Genomic DNA, 25,011 nt, shown 5'->3' with positions numbered 1-25,011 from the left:
GAAGCACGAGGGGGGTGCCCAGATGAAGGTGCAGTCAGGGGTGCTGCCATCAGCCCGGAAAAGGGGGATCCTTTCCCCTCTGACATAGGGATAGGGCTGAGGTCCTAGACATCAGCGGGGGCAGAGGCCCATTTCCTCTGGGGCACCCGGCGCCCACCACTGCGGGGGCTGGAGCGACGAGCAAACTGAGGCCCGAGACCAACTTTTTACAGTTTAGAATTTTTATTAAAACAAACATTTAAATTACAACAGTCCGCCAGAATAGAAAATACCCTTCCCTGGTCCGGCTCTGACAGGAGGCCCCATGGGATGGGGGAGGGTGGTTTGATGTCTTTGAAAACCGAGGGAGCTTCCCTGGAAGCCCAGAGGGGCCGGCCTGGCCCTGGGGCAGCGGCTGTCTCCCCACCAAGGCCGCCGGGTCTCAGCCCTGTCAGCGGGCGACGCTCAGTCGCTGTGGCCGGTTGTCAGCCTCAGAACGTGCTGTTTGGATTCGAAAGAGAAAAGAGAGGGAGAGAGAGAAGCCTGTCCCCAAGACTCAGAAGGCAGTCGCTCAGGAAGCGTTATGTAAGGCCGTGGGGGCTGTCCATCAGGGACCGCACACGGCAGAGGCCCCGGGGCCCAGCAGGGGCGGGGAGCAAGTCAGCGAGGTGGTCTGCGTGTGCCCACCAAGAGCCGCCGGTGCAGCCCCGCCGGGGCTCACTAGCCCAGTGCTTCCGCCCAGTGACTATCAGGGGCGCTTCTAACCCGACGATCCCAGGCAGGGCCCTGCTCTTGGTGGAGGTCAGGGGCTTCCTTAACTGGACAAGCCCTCAGCTCGCCCACTGACACATCACAGTCGCCTCCGCTGTGGGCATGCGCCCTGAGAACGGAGCTCCTCTTTCAAAGTCCTTCTTCCACTCGGGCTCAAGACCCTTAGGAGGGCCCCGTCCTCTCCGCCTGTCCATCTCCGGGAGGTACCCACCCACTCTTGTCCCCAAGGAAAACTGAGGTGTTCCAGCCGGCCCACTCCCACCCCGAGGCAGCTCCCCTACACGGCTCGGATGCCAGCCCGCTCCCCTGTGGCCACAGACTTCAGACACACAAGCAGCAGTTAAATAATAATAATAATAATAAAAACCCCACAACGTTTTTATAAATGACCACCATGCTCTGGGCCCACAGCCACTGTTACAGACTAAATCTACAGGTCAGGGGTGGGTGGTGAGCCTGAGGAGACAGCCAGGCAGACGCTAGAGGACCCCCACCGGGAACCTTGTCTCAGGGTAAGAGGCCTTGGAGGGACAGGGGAGACGGAGGGGAACCTCCCAGCAACAGCCGTTCGTGCCTAGTGTTCAGAGTCCCACCCTGCACGTCTCGAGGGGCTGGCTGCCTACGGGCAGGGTGGCCCAAGGCAGTGGCGGCCAGCCCAGGACAACCGCTGGGGCAGCTTGACCGTGGAATCTGGCAGGATCTCTGTGAGCGTCTCAGTCTCTCAAAACCACTTAGGATGGCCAGAGACCACCTCTGCCCCCGGGGAATCTCTGGGCCCTCACAGGTCTTCACGTGGGAAGCGTCTTCTCACTGGATGAGACTTCCCTCCTGCCACTCTGCGCAAGAGCCCCGTGGGAAGGATGTAAACAGGCTGGGGGGTCCAGCAGGCCATGGAGGAAGGGCGGGAGAGTGGCCCCAGACCGAGGAGTGAGTGTGGGTCCTGGGTGGGCGCACGGTGGGGGGGCCACGTGCCAGCAGGCGCCAAGCACTGACTATGCCTCCCCGCCCCCACCCGGCCCAGGGGTCACCTGCACCCCTCCCCCCACGGCCCAGGGAGAAGGTAAAGTGAAGGCTCTAGGGAGACAAGGGCAGCAGGAAAGGAGGCCCCGGCACCGTCAAGGGTGGGGGGCTGTGCCGGCGCGTGGCCAGGAGGAAGGATGGTTCAGATCGACAAGACGGGCCGCGGCCAGTGAGACATCCCTGTGGGGCCTCAAGAGCTCTGCGGAGACCCTGGTCGTGGCTGGGCTGACCACAGCGATGGGGATCCCCCTCACACCCCTGCCACCTTCAGGAGAGCCTCCAGCTGGAGAGGCCCACCCCACCTACGCCTGCCTCTCAGACCTGGGTCTGAGCGGGCAGAAGAGAGGCAGTGAGAGCTTCGTAGGGTGCAAGTTCCAGGTGCAGGCTTGGCTGGCCTCCCAGGCCCTCTGCCAGCAGCCAGTCCTTCACCACAGCTTGGGCCGGGTTTTCCCCGGGCACAGCTGCGTTTCCACTCCCCATCACGGGCAGCCAGAGCGCTGCCCCCCGGGGGTGCCTGGGCCGGATGCCCATCTCCTCCCGGCTCATCATGGCCGAGCTCTCCGACGACGTGGAGCAGGCGGGCCACTCTGAGCCACCTTCTCCCCACACTAGCTCCTCACCAGGGAAGGAGATGAACGTTCTGGAACCCTGGGGGCAGGGGTGGGGGATGGCACCAGCCTCCGGGTCTCCAGGGGGTTTGTGTACTCCCCTCCCCGCAGCCACTTCCCAGCCGGGGGACCGGGGCGGTCAGCCGGGGCCGGGGAGGGGGGGACAGTAAGACACACACTCCAGGGTGCTTTGGACGAAGGAAGCATAGGACCCCACATCAGACAAGGAGAGACAAATACTTCTTAAAAAAGACCTAAAGACTCAGGTCAGGAGAACTAGAACCCCACCAGAGAACCCTCTGCGGGGTCATAGTTCAAGGCAATTGCACATGAAAGGCCTGGGCTCTCCGCTCGGCCTGCCTTTGGATGGCTCCCGCGGTGTAAGGCCCGTCCCGTCGGTGCCGGGGCAGGCGGGCAGAAGCAGCCAATCCTGGGGCGGCCGGGTCACCTGCTAGAGCTCTTCAAAGAAGGCCACTCGGGACTTGGCGCTCTGCAGGGTGAGCTGCAAGGAAGCAGAGAAGATGGTGAAGGCGGGGCTGGCTTCCTGCCCTTTCATGCCAGGACACCCTCCTGCCTCGGGGACTAAGCTCGAAGCGGGTTTGGAATGAAAGGGAAGACGGAAGCCGGTGGTCAGCCCCAAGCAAGTTTCCAGAGTCCTCCAAGGTCTCGGATTGGGAGGTGGCCAGTGAGGACACGCCAGGAGGGAGGGATGGCTGGCGGGCAGAAGAGCCCGGGGCATTTGAAGAGACTCCTCCATCCCCATCCACAGGGCGTGCTGTCCACACCAGGGCTCGAGGGCCAGCTCGGCAGAACCGACGTCTCAGTCCTCAGGCCCTGGGCATGCCGCTGGGGCAAGGTGATGGGCCTCGGGCGGGGCAGGCCTGCGTCACGTGAGGACCAGCTCGTCTCTTCTGCTCCCAGTTCCCCAGGGGACCCCAGAGCCGACTTGCCCGTGACCTGGCAGCTGAGAGGGCGTTTCCATCCACAAACTGGGATGGAGGGCTCCTTTCTAGGTGGGGCTGGTTCAGGCAGGGAGGGGGCAGCACGTGGTGATGGTGGGGTGCTCTGGGCCTGAGGCCTTTCCTAAGAGGCAGGAGCTCGGGGAAGAGGCGGAAGGGAAGGGGAGGGCCGGGGGAGGAGCTCTTGGCTGGCAGATAAGGCCCGAACTAGGGTTTGCGACCTCTCGGGGCTGCCAAACCTCAATTCCCCAACCCAGCAGGCCCCTTGCCAGGAGCTCCCCAAGCAGAAGCATCTGGCGTGGGCATCCTCCCAGCGCCCAGCTCTGCTCCTGAAAGCAACCACGCCGGCGAGACTGCGCGCCACGTCCAGCTCTGGGACTTTGCTAAGGAGAGTTTCCGGGGATGCGGACACAGAGCACGCACAGTCCGTCCACCTTCATACCCTCGAGCCTCTTGGCTTAGTGCTGTGCATACAGTGGGAGCTCCGCTTGTCGAGTGAGCAAAATGCAGGTGGTAATTGCAACGAATGGTGAGATGCAGGGGGAAATTCGAGAGTTCCCCACCAGGCTGGAGAGGCCCAGGTGCTAATTCTCCATCACCAGCTCACTGTTCGGCCTCAAGAGACATGCTTGACCTCTCTGAGCCCCTTTTTTCTGGAGTTCAACCACAGGGGCAGGCTAGATGGCCTGGCCCATTCCCTCATTCAGAGACCTCTGGCAGCCTCTGAATCCAAAGAGCTTGGCTCTGTGAAGGGCGGGGGAGGAAGGCTCCAACCCAACCACTTCACCATCAAAGATGCACAGCATCAGTGCACTCGAAATGAGACAGCTTGAGAGCCGGCTCTTTAAATCCTGCCAAATCTTTTGGCCTTGAAGTTCCCGACTAACAAGCTAAATGCAGGGAGGCATCTGAGCTGTTTCCTTCAGTGGAACCAATTTCTGAAGCCCTTTGGAAAGCCCAGCTCTAACGGGAATGCAGAGAGCTTTCATTTCTTTGCTGAGACGGAACTCCCTCTAGAAGGACGGGCTTCTCCCTAAACATAACAGAAGAGAAGGACTGGGAAGGACACGCTCGGTGATAATGGGAACCAGGATGCGGAAGAGAGAGCCAGAGAGCCGCTGGGACAAAAATCATCCTGGGAGAGAATGAACCGAAAGGGGTGGAAGCCCGTGTACCACTCTGGTTCCTCCAACATGCCTGGGGGACCTCAGGTCAGCTCCTCCGGGGACAGGGGACCCGCAGGAGACACATTTGCCACAGCCCTTCTTTTCATGCACCCACTCACTCACAGGCACAGCCAGACCGCCTGACCCAAAGCCCACCTGGCTGCTGAGCTGCAGGGTGGTCCTGACGGTCCCTTCCTCACAGCGTGATCAGAAATGCCCGATGACACGCTACGGCTGGTAATACTAAGAGATCACGTCCCTCCTCCCGCAGCTGTGGCTCCTGGCCTTCCAGGGATCAGGAAGCAGGGCACAGCACAGGTTAGAAGGGATGCAGGCGAAGGGGGAAGGCTCACGGCCACTGAGGTGGGGCAAGCAGAGGCCCCCGAGGAGGGGGGCCTGGCACTTCCCTGGGCGGGGAGCCCAGCCTGTGCAGGCCTCCGAGAGCCTGCTGCCCGTTTGTACGATGGAGGCGCCAAGAATTCCTGGATTGTCTACGTGAGCTGTGTGCCGGCTGTCCCCTCGAGGTGCCAGCACCAGACTCCAGCTACCCACTCCAGTGTGAGCTTGTCAGGAGGTGAAGCCCTCTTCGGGTGGGCAGCACACATCCCTGGACCCCAGCCCACACTGACCTCTTATCTCGCAAGAGCAGCTGTTGAGCCCCAGTCCAAGGAGAGGTGCGGGGACAGACCCAATGCCCTGGCCAAGCAGAAGCAGGGAGGCACCCCAGACGCACGGCCTCGGCAAGAAGACAGTACTGTGGTCTCCGGGCTGCTGGATGGACTGGTGGGGCCACCAGACTGAGGTGGCCGACGTGGCTGCTGACACCAAGGGCCCTGGGATTTCAGCCCTGGCCCACAGGCAGACCTGCCCCCATCGCTCACTCTTTCTGCACAGTTCGTGTAAATGTAAATCCTGTGTGAGTCGCTTAGTAGCTCTTTGTGAACCCATGGACTGTAGCCCGCCAGGCTCCTCTGTCCACGGGATTTCCCAGGCAAGAACACTGGAGTGGTTTGCCATTTCCTTCTCCAGGATCTTCCCCAACCAGGGATGGAACCTGGCTCTCCCACATTGCAGGGAAGATTCTTTACCATCTGAGCCACCAGGGAAGCCATGGCAGTTCCAATTTCCACAGGAAGCCCGTCATCAGAGGAAAATCCCACACGAACCGACTGGCGCCACTGGAACCCTCCCAGTGGCCACGGCAGCCCCCGCCTGCCCCAACTCAGCAGCATCCTTCATCCCAGGCATCACGCTGTGATCGTAGTCATGCTGGAGAGCAAGCTGGGGAGGCGGGGGGGGGGGGGGGGGGCGGGTCTGCAGGGAGAAGCCTGAGCTTCTTTCCTTCATGTGGGGACTCAAGCCCAGGGCCTGGGAGATGCGCCCTCGGGGTCTGCCAGCCATGCTCCAGGCCCCTGGGCTTGAGATCATTCCCCTCATCTGTGGTATCCCTGACCGCCAGCTCTTTCTAGAAAGCTCCCTGACTGTCACACTGACCGTGCAGCCTCAGGCAGGATGCGTTCCTAACCAAGGAGGGGAAGCCCTAGCAGAAACAGCACAGAGCTGGCCCTTCGTAGCGTGAACTGCCCCCATGGTCGTCTCCATAGACTCTGGAAGATGGGCTCACAGAGGCTGGGATCCCGGCCACCGTCTCACCTTCTAAGGTGTACAAGCCACTCAGTGTTCCGTCCACCTTCCTGGCTCTCCGCCTAGCAGGCAAGGGACCACAGGGGCGATGATCCGACCGAGGCCTTGCATCCTGCTGTGTCGCACAGGAGAGCCGAAGCTTGTCCCGTGAGCCCACCCCCCACCCTGCAGCCCCTTGGTGATCCAGCAACATGTGTCATCACCCCCAGAAGGACTGCTCGGGGTGGGGGGGCAGTGCCTCCAGGACTGGGGCTGGGGGAGGACCCCCCCATTTCAGTAGATGGAGGAGCAGAAAGGCCTGGGGACATGGACGGAGAAGTGGTGCCTCGCGCACACAGGCTACCCCATCCAGGACCCACGGGGTCCGCTCCACCTTCTCTGAAGCCTTCTGAGGACGCGCAGCCTCAGCGGGTCCGCTCTCCGGCGCCCTGAGGATGACAGAAGACCATGAACGTCTCCTCACCAGGCTCAGGGCTGACCTGCGCCTCCCTTCCAGCTGTCTCCTAATACCTGATTCAGATCAGCCGTGTGAATAATACAGGAGGAATTAAGTTCTCTCTCTCTCGACTGAACCGGCTGTTCAAGTCTGTCACTAATCCAAGCTCCATTCCGAGCAGACAAACTTCCTTTTCTCTGCCAGCTGCAGAGCTGGACAGCGTGGTTTTCATCTTCGGGGTGTGTGTGTGTGTGTGTGTGTGTGTGTGTTGGGGGGGACGGGCGTCTGGTCCACCTGTGGCCTGGCCCCTTCTTCCTGCCCAGCCTTGACACACACAAGCCCGGCAGAGTCGCCTCCCGTCCCACCCACCTCCCCATGGCACTGCCCGTTGTCTGTGACTGCCACCAGGCTGGGCAAGGGCAGGACAGGGTGGGGGGTCACCTGGGGGGGGTCACCTGGCAGGGCCAAGACCTCTTCACACCACCCAAGCTGTGTGCAGTGCGACCGGACAGATACCTCCAACCAGCTAACACACGAGTTCAGACTTGGGAGCCGCATCTGTGCCCTTAAAAAGATGGGAGGCTGGCTCCCCCGGCCCTGCGAAGGACCTAGTAGCTAGCCGCCTCTCCTGGACTCAGGCACGTGTAGAAAAGACAGACTCAGGGGCCTCCAGCTCACTGGATGAGGACTTCAGGCAGCCCCTGCTGCTGCCCACTCCTGAGAGAGGGCCCCTGGGGGTCTAGAGACAGCGAGCCCGGAGGCCTGAGACAAGCACCGGGCTCAGCGGGGGCCCTCCCACCCTGCAGGGAAGGCTTCCAGCTCCCAGGCTCCTCCAGCCTCATTCATTCCCAGGAGTGCCCCCTGCTGGAGGAACACAGCCCCCCACGCTGGTGGCTGCCAGCTCCCTCCTCCCCGGCTCTCCTCTAAAAGTCCTTTTGGTGGGGGTGGGGGGTGGGGGTGGGGGGGGAGGACTGCTTCCCAAAGTGAAGGGAGAAGAACTAGATGTATTCCGGCACGGGGCCTGCAGCGGCAAGGCTGCCTGATTAAGGATGAATTACACTTTCATCAGCGCATAGAGAAAATTGATTCACAAGGCCACACTGTGATAATCTGGCTCCTAAAGAAAAGGGGGTGGCGTTGGGGGTGGGGGTGGGCAGGACACAGAGCCACTTCGGCGATCAGTGACGAGACAGCAAGAAGAAGCTCTACAATTAAGCTGGGAGAACAAAACTAATCAGAGAGCCAGGAGTCCTCCAACTAGTCTCTGGGGGCCTCGCCTCAATCCACTCATCCCTGGTGGGGTAAGAGAGAAAGGCGGTGGGGGTGGGTAGTGGGGGAGTCTTATTCATTTTAGACAAGGAGACCCACAAGGCTGAACCTGTTTCAGACACTACCCTAAGAACTCCAGGGGCCGAGACCCTGCTCTTCCCGTAAAAATGCAGGGGAATTGAAATGCAAGCCCTAAAATCATGTTACACTTTCTCTCCGCCACTACATATTGAGAACAGAGGAGCTGGGAGGGGAGCGGGGGTGGCGGGCGAAGCACAGATACAAAAGGACAAGCAGCTTCTCCACCACTGGGAGCAGGAAGGTGAACGCCAAATCCAGAAGCAGCAGCCAATTCCCACATAATCTCTGGTTTGGGGTGTGATCAACATTCCCTTTTCGGAAGAGAAGCTGAGGGGCAGGGCCGGTGGAGGGGGACGGCGGCTGGGAGCTGGCCGGATTAAGCGATTCTGTCATCTTGCTAGCTGACAACTTGCACCCGAATGTCATCTGGTGATGTGTACAGGGGCAGAGAGCTTGTCTACATGCTTATCCCGAAACGGAGGTGGGACGAGGGGCCGAGTCCACCGTCATGAACAAATCCAGTTTGGCATCAGCTACTTTATCTGCTTCTGGGAGAAATCTGCCTGGGAAAACCCGGAGGGTGCCTTTGGTTTATGCATCCTTTAGGCTGAACGGCGCCTGGAAACCGGTGTTTGCTGGCATCTCCGGCTGCCCGGGTGATGCTCGGCTCCTCCACCTGGAAAATGGACTAATCGGCCCGCTTCACCTCGCTGGCCACGGAGAGGCTGACGGATGGGCACGGAGCGCTCGGCACGGGCACCTGGGGGAAACGGTGCAGACAGACCCATGTCTTTTCAAATCGCCAACATCAGAAGGGAAATCACGGCAGGGATCGTCAGAACAGAACCTTGTGCCCGCAGAATGAGTTTACAGCCGGATTCGTCCCTCCCGCGGTTGCGGTGGTAGATCAGGTGCTGCAGGGAAGCAGCATGGACACGTATGGTCCGTGCGGAGGGACCAGATGAGATGTTTGACTCAAACATCAAATAAATCCCACTGGTGCCCTCGGGCACTTCCAAACGGGGGCAAGATATCCTTGGAGGGCAAGGCAGGCTTTGTAGGCTCCTCAACACCTCCCACAGGGAATGGGCTCACCCAGGTAAAGCCCACCAACCCAAGGGAGGGGCTGGATCGCAGTCTTTTGGCAAAGAGGCTGAGCCAAGTGGGTCCCCGAGCTGGGTCTGGGGGCACTGAGCGTGTCAACCACACCAGCAGCACAGCCTGTGAAGGGTCCCAGGTCCCGGCAGGCAATGCAGATGGAGGTCACTCAGGAGGGAGGCCGGGCCGGTGGCTTTAACCAGGAGGGACGCCTCTCACGCGAGTCCACCCTCGCCCTGGGGTTGATCATGTCCCTGATGTTGTAAGTGCTGTACTTGACTCCCAGCCCTGCAGCTCCAGAGGGAGTCCCCGCAAATTGAAGATGTCATTGGTCTTTTATGTCTTCCTGATCTGAGAACGGCAGCTGGGCTTCAGAGACATGCTGAGGCTCCTCACTGACGCCTCCCCACCAGCAGAAACCACAGCAGGGCCTCGGTGGTTCACACCACTTACGAAGGAAATAAGCTTTCTAAGCTCTCTGACCTCCAGGATTTCTCATCTGTCGACTGCCTTTGAGATCCTGTGCTTCTTCAGAGACCACGGGTACGAGACACGAGGACAAGCTTGCTGGCGCTCAGACCAGCCCAGAATGACGCCGCCCCTCGAGAAGGGGTGGGGGTGAAGGGTGTGACCACAGTGTCACCTCCACAGTGCGCTGTGCAGCTAAATCCCACGCGGCCACTGCGCACCTCGTCGGCACGGTGGCTCTGAAGGCAAGAAGCGCGAGCCCTGGACACCGTTTCCCCCTCCCCCAGCCTCACTGCCAGACCCCACGCCCTTGTTCAGAAGACCCAGAGGCCAGGAACGCCACTGTCGCTCTCCTCCCCACCTCCCCCCCGCCACCCCGAGAATGCCATGGGTCTACGTTCCCAAGGGCAGCCTTTGATCGCTAGTGCCGCTCAGACTCGGATGCAAATGTCAAACCAGTTGTGCTGATTATCGATCGGGAGAAGATGGAAATGTGCAGCGAAGATCCGTGGAAGCAGAAAAATAGACCCTTGCGAATCCAGATCACACAGCGCCATTGGTGTGGTTCATTCTGGCTTTTTAAAAGCTTTTACCTCCAAACACGTGGAAGCTAAAACACCACTGAATATGCGTGTCTCGAGCTGTGCACACAAGTGTGGCGCTTCCCAGGCCAGGCTCCCAAGCAGGTTTGTTTCTTTATACAAGTTCAAGCCCTCGCTGAGCTTTTACACGGAACTGCTTGCCAAGCTGCGCTCAGTCGTATCCGACTCTTTGCGACTCTGTGGACTGTAGCCCGCCAGGCTCCTCTGTCCATGGGATTTCCCAGGCAAGAATACTGGAGGGGGTTGCCATGTCCTTCTCCAGGGGATCTTCCCGACTCAGGGATCGAACCCGTGTCTCCTGTGTGCGTGTCTCCTGCACCAGCAGGCGGATTCTTTATCACTGCACCACTTGGGAAGCCCACAGGGAACTCACTGAAACCTCATAAAAATCCTGAGGGGCACGAACTGTTTTATTCCCCTTTTATAGGAGAGGACACTGACCCTTAGCAGGAGGTAAGAATTATAGAGGAAGGAAGTGGCACAGCAGCTGGCCCCTGTGAGGCAGACTGGACTGCTTCTCGGCATTGCCGCAGGAACATGGTAACCCCTGCCCCGGGTAAACCCTTGGAATTTAGCCTAAGTGTCACCAGCCCCAGAGGGTCCTGCTGAGGCGGGTCAGACACAGGCCTCGAGGGGGAAGCCGGAGAGCAAAGGGGGAGGAATACACCCGGACGGCCAGAGGTAGGGGAACCAGTCTTTCCTCGAAGGAATCTGTGGTCAGAAGACACGAAACATGAAACAAAACAAAACCAATGCAGGCGGGTTTGAACCAAGATTAATGACGAGCTTCAGGACAATGGAAACTCCTCGGTTCACCACCGATCTGCATTTCTCACCCTGGACTTTCTAGATGGAGCTGTGCCCTTGACAGTCTGGGTGCCCACATCTCAGAGCCTGCGGTGGTATTTCTCATCATCTAGGCTCACTCTGGCCCAGACCACAGCCCAGGCACAAGGCCAGAGCCACCCCGGCATAGCAGGTGGCTGGCCGGCAGGCTTGGTTACTGGCTGCTGGAACCACCAAAGTCCAGAATGTGCCTCCCCTCCAACTTCATATGTAGCAAAAGCTACCACTGCTTGATCTGTGATGCTGAGATTAAGTCCAGCTGTGTTGAGAGCCAACTCCATTTTATTAACCCTCGATTAATCTGAATTCTGGGTTAACTGGAGCTTGCAGCCAGCCTACTTTGAAAACAAGTTCACATCAAGACATTAAAAAAAAAAAATAAGGCGTCTGTGCATGTCCTAGGAGCAGCACACGTTTGACTACAAACGAAACCTCATTTGTCTGTAATCACAGCTCAGTGAGGGCTGACGGTCAGAACCGGGCCCCTGAAGAACTGAAACGTTCTGAATCATTACAGAAAGAAGAGAGATGAAATCATCCCAAGGTAGAAGAGTACGGTCACAGAGAATATCTGCCAGCACAGACTGAAACACAAAATGGGCTTTCTGTGGGCCCCTGTGCTCGCCACGGGGCCCGGGAAGCCTCAGTGGGCCCACCCTGGGTACCGTGCTGCCTGGCCCACTCATTTCATGGTTCTCACTCCTGCCCAGCACAGAGCATGCACCGCTTGGTGACGGGGTGTTCAATGCCAGCACGTGGCGTGAAAGCTTGAGCAACAGGAGCCCGCTAAATAAAAGTGTCACACACAAATTGTGGTTCACGCCAGGGGTTCCTGGAGCCACTGACAGACCGAATCCATCTTATAATGAGACCCATCTGGGACTTTAATAGCTAACCTCTCCCGCTTGGATGGCAACCACAAATAGGATCCATCCTGTGCCAGATCGCACTTTTGGATACAAAGCTTCCAATGGGCTTGTTTTATTCTGGGAGCAGAAACCATGGTGAGGATAGCAAAGAACATGTCCACACGTGACCACGGGTGTCGGCGGGCTCACTGGCGTGGGTGCTGCCGGGGCTTGGGCGAGGAGCAGGGGGAGAGTGTCATTTTATTATTGTGTGTAATAAATTCTCTCCACTGCCTAGGCCTGTGGGGAGAATAATGAACTGTCGCAGAAGGAAAGCAGCAATCATTCAATTAATTCACTTGGCGAGTGCTGACCGCCCGTCAGCCAGGACTGCGCTGTCCCGACGGGAGTTCCCGCCGAGGCGGCCGTCAGTGCGCTCGCTGGTGGACAGACGGTCCGCTGAGCCTGACCGCGGCTGAGACCCCTGTGCTAGCGGGTTGCTTTACTTGAAAAGAGAATAGATGTGGACAGAAAGTGGGGGTTGGGGGCCGGCTCTAGAGGAAGGCAAAGCAGCACGGGCAGCTCTCTCCACCCCACCCTGGTCCCACGACCAGGAGCTGCCAGGTGTGACCGCGGACGGGTCTTCAGAGGCTGTCACCACGCGAAAGGTCATGACCTCGAGTTAAAAAGACACCCAAACAGACCCCGTTCCCATGCTAGGGTTATTTATCGGAGGGGGACGCCACCAAGACGAAGGACTTGAGACACACCTGACCGGACAAGAAGCCATGACCTTCCCCAGCCCAACAACGACACACGTGAAGGAAGGACGCCTGGTCCGACGGCCCCGGGACACGCCCTGGAGGTCGGCCTGGCCCCGTGGGGGGGACGCCTGCTCTCAGACTCAAGCATGCTGCGGCCAGGCCCCAGGTGCCGCCTGACCCCCCGGGAGGGCTGGGCGCGGCCCCGGGGACACAGACAGGCAAGCTCATGCAGGGGTTAGTACCACAGAGGGCGGTCCCATCACCACATAGAGTACCTGGGCATAACCTACTGTGAGGGCTCAAATGCAGATAGGTCTTCTGCCTTGGGCTTGAGGCTAAACCAGCAAGATAAAAATGAAGAAAAACAGAAAACACACCCTGTGATATCAACAACGTCACGCGTCATTGTGCCATTTGCAAAATGCTTTCAGACCAGGTCTGAAACTGTGACTGGCGACTTGACTTGTTTTGTTTTTTACGGCTTGGAGTCAGGGATCTCTACAGCTTTCAGCACCCCGGGGGCTGTGAGGCAGCTACATACAGCCTGTGCCTGGGGCTGGGGGGAGAGACAGTGGAGTGGGGAGGGGTCTGAGGCAGCTCCTTGGAGGCCCAGCCAGCTCCCTGGCCAGCTGGTCCTTCCTCCTCTCTGCCCACAGGCTGAGGCCTCGCTCTAGCTCCCCTCTCTGCTCAGAGTTTCAGACGTGGGTCCAGGAGGGAAACCCGTTAAATTACAGAAGCTGGAGGAAAGAGGAACGTGGATGGTGGCGAGGTCTCTTCTTCCACGCTATTAAAAGGGATTCTCTACTTGGTGCCAATGCTAACTGGAGTCAGGAGGAAGGATTCGGGACTCCCGATTGTCCCCCTCAGTGATGGCAGGCACACACATCTCTCAGGGTTTTCAGATACGGCTTAACCACTGAAAACAGTCCTCGCACTGGGAGACTAATTTTAAAGACTCGGGTACAGAGTACAAAATTAAACACATCTATCACCATCTAAGCTCACTGAAGAGCCTTGTCGTTCTGACCCCCGTGTGACAGGTGTTCCTGGCTCTAGGGCAAAGTGTCAGGAGCTGACATCACCTGGCGAGAGAGGACCTTTCTGCTCTGCCCAGCGGAAGACAAGTATACTCTTGGGCTGACACTATGGGACTTAACTTCCTCCCAAAGGCTGAAAGCTCAAAACATCCATGGAGAAAAAGACATGAAACTTGTTAGCAACATAAATGGGAAGTCTCCTCTTTTAAAACATTAAGGTTCTTCCAGACATTTCTTTTCAAGTCTGGACGAAAGCTTAACATTCAGAATTTGGTTTTGAATCAAGAATGGAATTTTACAGTCCTACGCCGCTTAGACACACAAAAAGCCGAGAGGGAGAGGCCAGTCTCGACAGCCTCCCTTTCATTTTGCTTTCTCATTAAGTAAGGCAGCTCCCTGGGCAGAACTCCCCTCGGCTTGAAAGACAGAACTGCTTTACCGCTAAATGATGGATCAAAACCCGTCCTGGAACCATGATTCATTTCATCAGAGCTCTTAACACAAGCTCCCCTTCCATCAAGCCAGTGGGTTCACAGTCATCGGCAGAGTAACTTCCCTTCCCGGCGTGAGTCAAAAAAAAAATTCCCTCAACTAAGTACATGTTAAAAAAAAAAACGACACCAGTGTGGCGACTCGGCTGCCGAGGGAGCATATGCCGACCTCACACTTGGCGAGCGGCCGTCCTAAGCACAGAAGACGGGCGAGCCGGTACCTTTTTGATGGTGTTGTGCTTGCTGCCGCCGCCGCCCCGATCAGAGTTCTCGTTGTGCAGCATGTCCAAGGCCGTCTCCCGTTCTTTGAGTCTCAGGGCCTCGATCTCGGTCTTGAGCTCGTTGAGCTGCTCCTGCAGGTGCTTGCTCTTCTCCATGTACTCCACTCTGCCGGTGAGAGGACAAGCGTGTTGCGGGGCTGGCAGAGGGCGAGACCCGCTGTGGCTCAGAGGCCACAGACCCACGAGCGGCTCGGCCCGGGGATGCGGAGCCTGAGCTAAGGGGTTCAGGTCTCTGCTCAGCCGCTCATGGGCCGGGGGATCTTGGGCCAGTCCCTTAACTGCTCCACATCTGTTTCTCGTCCATGAAGTAGGGACGACGATCACAGAGCCGAGGTCAGGATTAAGCAGAAGGGAGCAGAAGAAAGCCTCAGTAAGCTATCCTACCAGTAGTAACGGCTAACAGAGAGCTTCTAATTTCTGTCCAAGAAACAACACGAGAAGCTACCCTCCCAGAACCCAGAACAATGTCCTCGTCTCAAAATGGAAGTTGCATAGTCACGTCCGACTCTTTGTGACCCCATGGACTGTATAACCTACCAGGTTCCTCTGTCCGTGGGATTTTCCAGGCAAGAACACTGGAGTGGGTTGCCTTTTCCTTCTCCAGGGGATCTCCCAGACCCAGGGATCCAACCTGGGTCTCCTGCATTGCAGGCAGACGCTTTACCGCCTGAGGCACCAGGGAAGCCACGCCCTCCTTGGAGAAGTGACTCCATTCTGAGGGACCTCTCGGACAGGCCATGGCCCCATCCCTACTTGCTCTGGGCCATCATCTCCTAACGACGACAGATGCTCACACAGCCAACACCGGGAAGAGAAAGACGCCCGCCACCATCTGCAGGCAGACACGCTGCTCGGGGTGTCTGACTGCTTGGGCGCAGCCAGGCAGACTGGGCCCAAGGCTGGTTATGGACTCTGCCTAGATGCTCATGGGGACTGAGTAAGGAAACATAAACTGTAAAAGAGCAGGGAATGGACAGGACGCAGCTCACCCCGATCGTGACCAGGATCAACGCTGAACATGCCTAGGATGTGGGGAAGGGGGAGGGGAACTCACACCACGGGCACCATAGTCAGAGACGCTGGGGCCTTCTGTCCCCAGGACACACTGCCCAGCCTGGGGCTGCCCATGCTGGGCACCAAGCCGGGTACCTGAGGACACCGAGCAAGGTGAAGGCACCTGCCCTACAGACTCAGGTGGGTGAGGGGCTGAACCCCCGATTTGTCCCTCATCCACAGTGCGGTGCTGGGGGGACTTCCTAGGCACTCCAAGTCTGGGCTCCTGTTGATAACAGGAACACTAGGCCTGCCTCTGAAGTCAGTTGGTGGTAATGAAATGAACGCTAAAGATCTGTGTCACCAGGCGCCCCATGCCAGGTAGCTGCCATGACAGTCCCCTGGCCGGGGTGGTGGCTGGCTGATTCACCTACGGCTCAGAACAGGGGACCCCGGTTAGATGTCCTTTGTAGGGGGGAGGCTCCCTTCCATCTCAGGGCCACAGCCCCCAACCATAAAGTAAACAAGGAGGTCAGCTCAGGGCGGGCTGAGCTCGGCCGCCAGAGAACACACTAGGAAACATGTTCCACCACCAGGTCAGAGCATGACCACCACCTGAACACGGTCTGACTGGCTGGGAGACCCCCAACAACCAGTCCTAGAGTGTGGGTGAGCTCTGAAGCCACTGTAAACTCCGGGTCACCCGTCAGGTGTCATTTTTATCCTGGAAGACGGAATGCTGGTCTACCGCCCTTCATTTCCAATCAGGAAGCTCCTCTCGGTGGACAACTGTGAAAGCGTTCGTCACTCAGTCGTGTCCGCCTCTTTGCGACCCCGTGGACTGTAGCCCGTCGGGCTCCTCTATCCACGGGATTCTCCAGGCCAGAATATTGGAGTGGGTGCCCTTCTCCAGGGGGTCTTCCCGACCCAGGGATGGAACCCAGGTCTCCTGCACTGCAGGTGGATTCTTTACCGCCTGAGCCACCAGGCAAGCCCACAAAGAGGGGAGCAGCCGGGAGAGACAGACAAGAGTGCTCGAGTGTCTGGTGGGCAAGGACAGAGCAAACCTTCATGGGGTTAGGGACAGGCTGCCCACGTGGGGCCCCAGGGAGGCCAGGGACTCCGTACTTCTCTTTCTCTATCTCCATGGAAAGCCGCTTCATGTCGGTGTCCTTGAAGTCGAAAGACAGGCTGTCGCCAGTGAGGCTGAAGCTTGCCATGTCGGGAGGCAGCGGTGCTGGGAGTGGGTTCATGGGCTGTGAAGGAGAAACCTGATCATCAGAAGGGTTGGTTCCCCAGAACGGAGGGCACTGCCATGTCAGCCATTGACCCTCCAGAGGCCACAGAGGCCCTGGGCCCAGCGCGCCCACCCCTAACGCGGATGGAGGCGAGGCAACGAGACTGGATGACTTTCTCCTCCCAGATCAGATGGTCACCTGAAATACGGCCCCAACAGACCTCTCCCACCACCGGCCCTACAAGGCTGTAAACAGTATTGTTTGTTAGTCTTTGGACCACTATTTTGTACTTCCTGCTCTGTTCCTCTGCTTAAACCATGTTGCCTCCCTACACCCCATCTCACTTTCAAGGCCCTAGAATGTTCTGCACTGCTCACTCTGCCATGCGCTTAACAGTAGCCCTGAGGGCCCCGCAAGGGAACCTGAGGGCTGGGAGGGCAGGGAATCTATGAGGCTAGAAGCAGGGTGGCTGGCAGCCCAGGCTCACCGGGTACGTGGGCTTGGTGGTGATTTCCAGCAGCTTCTGCTTGGCTCTTCGCTCTGCCTCGCGGGCTTCCTGCAGGTCCTGCTTCAGCTGATCGGCCTCCTTGGCCCTGCAAGGAGAGGAGGGGCCGTCAACTCCACAGAAGACACAGGAGGAGCTGGAGGTACATGAAAGCGGAACCCCTCTAGGAAGTTCAGACGAGGAACGAGCCACTGTTCATCTGATGGCTGCGGGACAAGGACAACTGAGAGCCTCGAACTGTCTTTGCAAAGCACAGACCAGAGTCCCATCCTTGGACCTGGCCATGAGCCAGGGTGGCCTGTCCAGCCCCACTCCCCCATGTAGGGCATGGTGAATACTGCTGTCTCCCCACGTGCCCTCAAAAAAAAAGGGAAAAGAAGTGTATTGTGTAAATGTAAGAAAAGTCTCATGTCTCCTCAGCTAAAAGCAGCCTGTGGATAAGCTCAGCAGTTTTCCTGCAAACACGACCATCCGAGGCACAGGGGTCAGTGCAAAGGCACGCCGGGCTGTGGTCTGTGGAACCAGAGAACTGCATCCCTGTGCTCGCCCGGCTCCAGCCCCTCTGGCCACGCGGGAAGGGGCCTCTGGCCGGCCCGGGAGATGGACCGGCGGTGGGGGGACCCGCTCACCTCCTCTCCGACTCCTCAGCCATCTTCAGCGCCAGCACCTCAGCCTCCAGCACCTTCTGCTCCATCAGGCGCTTCTCCTCCTCCGTCCGGATGGCTGTGGCCTTGATGCGCTGCATCTCCTGTTCAGCCTCTGCCGCCTTCTGGGCCAGGAGCTTTGCCTCCTCCTCCGTGATCTGGGCCTTTTCGGCCAACAGGTCGGCCGTCTCCTCCGACCGCATCTGCAGAGAGGAGCGCGGTTCAGCGGGAATGGGGCGGGGGGGGTCCTGATCCTGTCCTCCCACCCTGCTCAGGCCTCAGATGCCCAGGTCAGCAAGAACCAGTGTCTTGGACACCCTGGGGCCCTGCTGGTCCCCAAGCCACACCCTTCAACTGCTGAGAAGGCCCTTCAGGGGGTCCATCCACAGGGTCCCATTTGAGCTGAGGGCACACTTTATGAGGGAGAAAACCAGCTTAACTCTGTCCTTCTCTCTCTTTAAATAAGTGGTTCGAAAGCGGGGCGACTGTCCTCTCATGGGACACGTCACAGTGTCTACAAATGACTTTGATTGTCACAAATGGGGAATCCAGCGGGCAGAGGCCAGGGACACAGCCAACCAGCCCTCAGTGGACAGGACGGCCCCCACCAGGGGACCACCTGGCCCGATGAGCGGGGGGCCGAGGCTGAGACTCCCCCGGGGAAAGGTGACCCACGGTGAGTGAAGTTTGCCTGCCCTGGGAGGCTGAACTCAGCCTAAATCTGCTCCTGCAAACACAGGTGGAAAGAAAGCAATTTTTTTTTTAAGCCGAAACGTCAAAGCAAGTGGCTACTCCATGGTCTTCGGGGCCTAACCCTGAGCCCGAGGAAGGCCTCCCGGGACCCAGCCCCGCGGACGTCACCAGGGCTTCGTTGGCCATCGTCGCCTCTTCCTTCATCTGCAGCAGCCGCCTCTCCAGCTCATCCCGCGTGCGTTCAGCCTCCTCTCGCATCTGCTTCTCCCGAGCGAGGCGCTGCCGCTCCATCTGGGGGGGAGGTGCGGCCACTGGTCACGGGGGCCCGCAACCTGCGGCACGCCAGTGCCAGGGTCTCCCTCTGAGAACCCTTTTCCTCCCTGCACTTTAGGGACCCAGGGTGACTCCCCTTGCCCACCACCCTCCATCCTTCTGAACCAGCTTGTCGAGTGGCAAGCCATGCTCCTTGAAAAATCATCAAGCGGTAAATGAACAAACAGTGGAACGCTGAGCCAGCCTCCACCGGGATGGACGGGCGCGTTCGTGCATGGTGGGTGCGGAAGCAGCTACTTGGCCAACACAGTGCTTGTGCAGGGAGACCCTGGTGGCCCTGCTCTGCGGCTCAAAGGATGCAATGCAGGCTCCTCCTCCCAAGGGGCAGCTGCAGAGACAGACTGCTTTCTCCCCTGCACCCACGGACCCCTCCCACACCCCTAGTCTCATCGGCAACGGCTCCACTCTCGCCTCTGACCCTCGGAGATGAAGTTGTCCGTGTGAGGCATCAACAGCTCAAACGCTGTACTTTCCAGGGGAGGTGGCAGCAGCCGAGGTACAGACCCCACAACCTCATGCGGAGGCAACTCCCGAGCCAGGCCTGGGACAGGAAGGAGCCGGGAGGGGATGGGGCCCGCTCCTCGCAGCACCAGCGCTAAGCCACCACCACTGGCCTTCTGGATCGCTGAATTAATTGGGCCACATGCCGAGCTTAATAAGGGGAACAAGTAGAGGACAAGCGCTATTCTCTGTGATCTTAGGGCCCTAGCTGCGTTCAGAAAGCAGGAGCCAGAAGTGACCACTGCACCATTTTCTTTCTTAAATAATTAAAGCACATCTAAGAACTTATTTCTTGCTTTAACCTTCTCCCCAACTCAAGATTTCTAAGACTGATGCTTTTTCTAAATACTAAGCAAAAAAAAAAAAAAAAAAGGCATTGGGCATTGAAGGAATAATGCAAAGACAAGCAATAAAATCCTGTAAATTCTTCTTCAGTTTTCCTCTTCCAGGTCAATGAAAAACTTGGCCAATTTGTGCTCGATTTCTACCATGTTAGAATCTCCATTACGTGGATGACTAGATCCCCATTATCATCTGCTTGAAAAACGCCTACAATCCCTTCTGCTCCGAGCACTGCACCTTCCCTGAGACCTCCACCCCAATCTTAAGGAATGGCCCCGTTTGCAAAGCGGTTTTGGCCGCAAAGACCCACAGGTACAGCGTATCCTTTGATCTGAGACGCAGAAGACAGATTCTCAGCTCCACTTGACAGATGAGAAAATGGAGGCCTGGCAGGTTAAGTCATTCACCGGGGTCTCAGACTAAGTCCCATGTGTGGCACCAAGGTCAATGTCTGTCCTGCTGGGCCACGGAGCCCCTGACCTGCGGCTGCCAGATGTCAGGAACGTGCGTCTGCCGTCCTCCCAGCAGCGTGGGTCAGGGGTGTGTTCATGTTACTCTCTGCACAGCCTGGAGGCTTATACGCTTCCTTGCCCTGTTCAGGTCTCTTGCTTCTAAGCTCTGCTCTGCTGATAAGGGGGGCAGAGGGCTCTTTTTGAAGTTGCCTCTATGACCCTGCACTGACCCACGAGCATTTCTTGCCCAACACAACCCATTCCACTGCCCTCCCCCACCCCACACACACAAAGCATCCCAGTGAGTATGTCTGTGGCCTGACGTCTCAAGAGAGCGTCTCAAGAGACGGAGAGCTGGCAGCATAGTGGATCCAACTGGGCGTTTCATCCTAAATCCCGGGGCTGGGAGCCAGCCTCTTTGGAGGATCCGAAGTAGAGAGCTGCACACAGACTGATCGTCACCCTCCGAGCCTGCACGTCCGAGGGCAGCTGATCGCAGCTGCTGCTCCTGTCTGGTGGTTCACCCACAACCTCGACTGACATTTGCAGCAGCGAGGCTCACATAGGCCGTGTGGGTTTCGGTGAGTCGGAAAGGTCTATGAGCGGAAAACAATGATGCGGGTGGTCCGGGCTGATGATAACGGATGCTAATGGAGGCTCCTGGCGCCTCCCAGTGCGGCCCCTGCGCCGCCCGGCCTGACCTGCAGCGGGGAAGTGCGGCCGGGGTCTAATTAGCATTCTGTCAGCGGGCTGCTGGGTGTGCCCTGTATTCCATCACCAGCTAATTAGAAAAGAACAAGGCTGGGCACAGGAGACGGGCAGGCAGAAAGAATGAGAGCTTAGCTGCATGGACCAGAGATGGATGGATGCGTGGATGGATGGATAGAAAGATGGACGGATAGATGCGTGTAGGCTTGGCTGTCTCTGCCCGAACCTGCGCTGACCACACTTCACTCACTTCACTGGAGAAATAACCAGGGACGTGTCTTTGAGATACCTGTTACAGTTTATTCCTCATTTCCAGAGCTGACTCCCACCATCATTTATTCATCGGCCAGAAAGATCCAACAGGGATAGCATGAGATGCCACTCCAGTACTTTTGCCTGGAAAATCCCATGGATGGAGGAGCCTGGTGGGCTGCAGTCCATGGGGTCGCTAAGAGTCGGACACGACTGAGCGACTTCGCTTTCACTTTTCACTTTCATGCATTGGAGAAGGAAATGGCAACCCACTCCAGTGTTCTTGCCTGGAGAATCCCAGGGACTGGGGAGCCTGGTGGCTGCCGTCTATGGGGTCACACAGAGTCGGACACGACTGAAGTGACTTAGCATAGCATAGCATAGGCACTTTCACGATCAGAGGACGGCCACCCCTTACCTCCAGGCAGAGGCCCCCACGGGGCAACAGCAGCAGCTCCAACACCTGCTCACCTGCTTTCTGGCCTTCTCCTCCCTGGCCTGGGCTTTCATCTGTTGGACTTCCAAAGAATCGGCCTTCCTTCTCCTCATAAACAGGTCGTGATTCCCAATACACAGCTGGAGAATCTGCGGCCAGGAAAGCAGGGGATGTGTGAACACCCGTGGACACGGGCTGCGTGCAGAGCTACACGGAGACGTGCTCTGAACTCTGGGGCAGCGACTGCCCGTGCACACCAGTGGGCAGACACAAGACGCAGAAAGCACTTGACTGTCTACTAACAGGAGCGTGGAGGAAAAAAAAATATACGTTTCATATAATACACAATGGAATACCATACAGCAGTGAAGTGTGTGTGTGCTCAGTCACTCAGGACCATATTTTTAAGCATCAACATGGATAAATCACACACACACACAAAAGAAAAGGTAAAAAAGGCAAGTAACAGAGGAATACAGTTGACAGCACATATATACATTTTAAGAACATACAAAATTTGCTAGTATCCTTGTTTTGCCCTACTTGAAATAAAAGTTCTTGAATATCAGGCGGGGATACTTAGCACACAGCTGAGAACACTGGTCACCCTTGGGAAGCAGGGGGCTGGCAGGGTGCCAGTGTGGGAGGGGGTTCCCACAGTGATGGGAGTGTGCTGTTTCTTTTTTCCTTTTTGTTCTGCCAGACTGCATGGTGGGTGGAACTTCTCCAACCAGAGACTGAACCCATGTCTCCTGCAGGGCGAGCACAGAGCCTCAGTCAAGCACTGGGCCACCAGGGAGGTCCGGGAGTGTGGCATTTCTTAAAGCTGGGTGGTGGCTAAGGAGTTGTTTATTCCTGTCATTCTTTACGCCTCACAGATACATTATACTTATCCTTTCATACGTATGAAGTACTTTAATAAAAATAACTTAAAAAAAAAGTTCCTCATCACAAAATGTAGATTTGACTCTTTGCTGTGGTGGTTTAGTGGCTAAGTCATGTTCAACTCTGGCTCTTCTGTCCATGGGATTTTCCAGGCAAGAATACTTGGATGGGTTGCCATTTCCTTCTCCACGGGATCTTTCCGACCCACGGATAGAATCCAAATCTCCTGCATCACAGGCAGATTCTTTACCAACTGAGCCACCAGGGAAGCCCGTAAGTGTGCCTCTTCTGGTGAAGCTAAAGAGAAGTCTTTCAAGGCTGATCAGGAGAGCACGTGCCACGCGGGTTATCATTTTACACCTCACAACATGTTGCTCTGATACTGGTTCAAAAAGGCTTTCAGTTTCACAGAAAAACTACAATCCATAATAAAAACCAGGATCTTAACTTACCAGCTTATTGACACGAAGCTTTGAGGAGTTAAATTTGAAGACATCGATTTTCTTATCCAAAGGCTTAATGGTAAACTGAAAGGAAAAAGCAGAAAACAGCTTCAGTTTCCGACAGCCTAGAGCCCTACCACCAACTGGGCAATCCCACAAAGGTGGTGACCCCCTGGCAAAGATCCTCATTCCAGGAGGTTCAGGATCCTGGAAGCTGGGTTCTTAGCACCATCTTGGGCTTGGAAACCTGAAGTTAAACCTTAGGTGGGCCCGACCTTGAGGCCAATGCTGGACGGGCCACCCCGCAGTCTAAGGCAGCCTTAAGGAGGCTCTCAACCTGGCCAGAACTAAACCAACCACCATCAACAGCTTGACAGGTCACATCAATCATCACTACCTCGCTGGGTGGCACAGATCTCAAATCCTCAGAGTAGGAGGGACATGCTGGTCAAAGAACATGACAGAGAAGCTAAAAGGTAGGCGGGAAGGGCATTCTGGACAGGGCAAGCAACAGAAATAAAGCAGAGATGGGGAAATGAGCACCGTATGGGAATGTGTGTGCATGTGTGTGTTTGTATGTGCGTGTGAGAGAGAGAGACACACAGCATTAGCTCTTTGATGACTAAGAGAAAACCATGGGAGGGGCTTCCCTGGTGGCTCAGTGGTAGAGAATCCGCCTGCCAATGCAGGAGACACAGGTTCAATCCCTGATCCGGGAAGATCGCACATGCCTTGAAGCAACTAAACCCACGCGTCACAAACATTGAGCCTGTGTTCTAGAGCCTGGGAGCCATAAGTACTGAGCCCACATGGCGTGACTACTGAAGCTGGCGTGCCCTAAAGCCTGTGCTCCCCAACAAGAAAAAAAATGCCCCTGCAATGAGAAGCCTGCGCACCTCAACTGGAGAGCAACACCTGCTCCCAGAAACTAGAGAAAAGCCTGTGCTGCGATGACGACCCAGCACACCCAAATAGATAAATAAATAAAGTTATAGGTATATATATATATAAGAGAAAACCAGGGGCCTAAACTGGGAGGAAGGCAAGAGCTGGGGGTGGTGAGGTGGGCTGGGGACGGACAATCAGCAAGGCTTAGATTCGATGTGACAGCGGTCAGGGAGTCACCCCAGACCTCCCAACACAGGGATGGCTTGATGATGCTGTTAAGAGAAGGAATGCAGTCACGAGCGATGAAGAATGGACTGGAGTAGAGAAGGAAGACATAACCCTCACCATGAAAGGGGAGAGGAAGATGAATAAGGATGGGGATGGGGGAGAAATCAGGAGGAGACCCGAGGGCCAGACTGGGGGCTGGGCCGCATAAAAAGAAAACACCAGCTGATGCTCTCACCTCTTCCTGATGAGATCGGACAGAGCCCAGATTCCAAAGCTGCACTTCGGATGTGAAAAGCCCACTCCCACGAAAGACTTGCCAAGCAGATAAAGGCACTGGGGAAGCTCGATTCTTAGATATTTCCTTCCCACGCTATGCTGTCCAACAAGGGGGGAGCACACGGAGGACAGAGGAACGACCCTTTGTGTGGCTTTCGGTCAGGTGAGCTGAGAAGCAGTGCTTGTCTTGTGCAGGCTGCTATTTATGAATTTCGAGAGCTTATTTTTGGCCTGGCTGCCAAACCCCAGGGCTGCCAGTGGGAGACCTCAAGGAGCGGGGAATCCACGGGCTCTGTGCCACTCTGGGGCACATGTGTGGCATCCATGGGTCACCCGGAATAAACCAGGACTTGTGTTGTCACAGCACGCGGGATAACGCCCCAGGCTCCTTCCCATCACATCCCACCCGCGCTGCGTGAGTTCCTGACGTGATGGCAGGTGATGGCGCCCGGCCCCAGGAGAGGGAACATTAGAGTTTCGTGTCGGGCTGTACAAGGGGAGCCTTCACTGCCTGGCTTCTGTGAAGGAACGAGCATCTCGGGACCTTTTAGCACGCCAAGTGTGCGGATGCACCGTAAACAGACTTATGAAATTAGAGATGAAAAACTACCGGCGCACCCTACTGCTGCTTCGAGTCACGTGCAACTTTCCATTTCAGGGCCTTAAAAAAAAGAAATACCTCTAATGCTCATCTCTTGGGCTACGTGCAAAAAATCTGAAAGCCAGAATGTTTTGAGTTAAGAGGCTCAATCTGTCTCGTCAAGCGTGGCCGAGGGGAGCTCAGCCACGTATTGGCAACCGGGGGCCCGGTGTTCCTCTCCTCAGA

At 57.0% G+C, this 25,011-nt stretch overlaps 1 protein-coding gene across 4 annotated transcripts in view; it reads right to left on the bottom strand.

Annotated features, from left to right (window-relative positions):
- Positions 1 to 203: 203 nt before the first annotated feature.
- Positions 204 to 25,011, bottom strand: part of NF2 (NF2, moesin-ezrin-radixin like (MERLIN) tumor suppressor) — a 74,607-nt gene continuing 49,799 nt past the window's right edge. The window contains exons 9-17 of one of the 4 annotated variants that reach the window (XM_005218126.5): positions 22,803 to 22,877; positions 21,501 to 21,614; positions 18,610 to 18,732; positions 17,734 to 17,951; positions 17,087 to 17,192; positions 16,490 to 16,617; positions 14,309 to 14,474; positions 12,850 to 12,894; positions 2,790 to 2,880 (exon numbers count right to left, since the gene is read on the bottom strand). In XM_005218126.5, the coding sequence (XP_005218183.1) occupies positions 12,859 to 12,894; positions 14,309 to 14,474; positions 16,490 to 16,617; positions 17,087 to 17,192; positions 17,734 to 17,951; positions 18,610 to 18,732; positions 21,501 to 21,614; positions 22,803 to 22,877 (966 nt within the window). In that variant the 3' untranslated portion in view covers positions 2,790 to 2,880; positions 12,850 to 12,858. Of the gene's footprint in view, positions 2,881 to 12,834; positions 12,895 to 14,308; positions 14,475 to 16,489; positions 16,618 to 17,086; positions 17,193 to 17,733; positions 17,952 to 18,609; positions 18,733 to 21,500; positions 21,615 to 22,802; positions 22,878 to 25,011 lie in introns of all 4 variants that reach the window. The other 3 variants (XM_002694607.7, XM_003587173.6, XM_059876429.1) reach the window with 3 other exon arrangements.

Source organism: Bos taurus, chromosome 17, assembly GCF_002263795.3.
Source record: "Bos taurus isolate L1 Dominette 01449 registration number 42190680 breed Hereford chromosome 17, ARS-UCD2.0, whole genome shotgun sequence".
Taxonomy (NCBI): Eukaryota; Metazoa; Chordata; class Mammalia; order Artiodactyla; family Bovidae; genus Bos; species Bos taurus.
The sequence above is the reverse complement of the archived record's forward strand: the minus strand, read 5'-3'. Positions and strand labels throughout refer to the sequence as shown.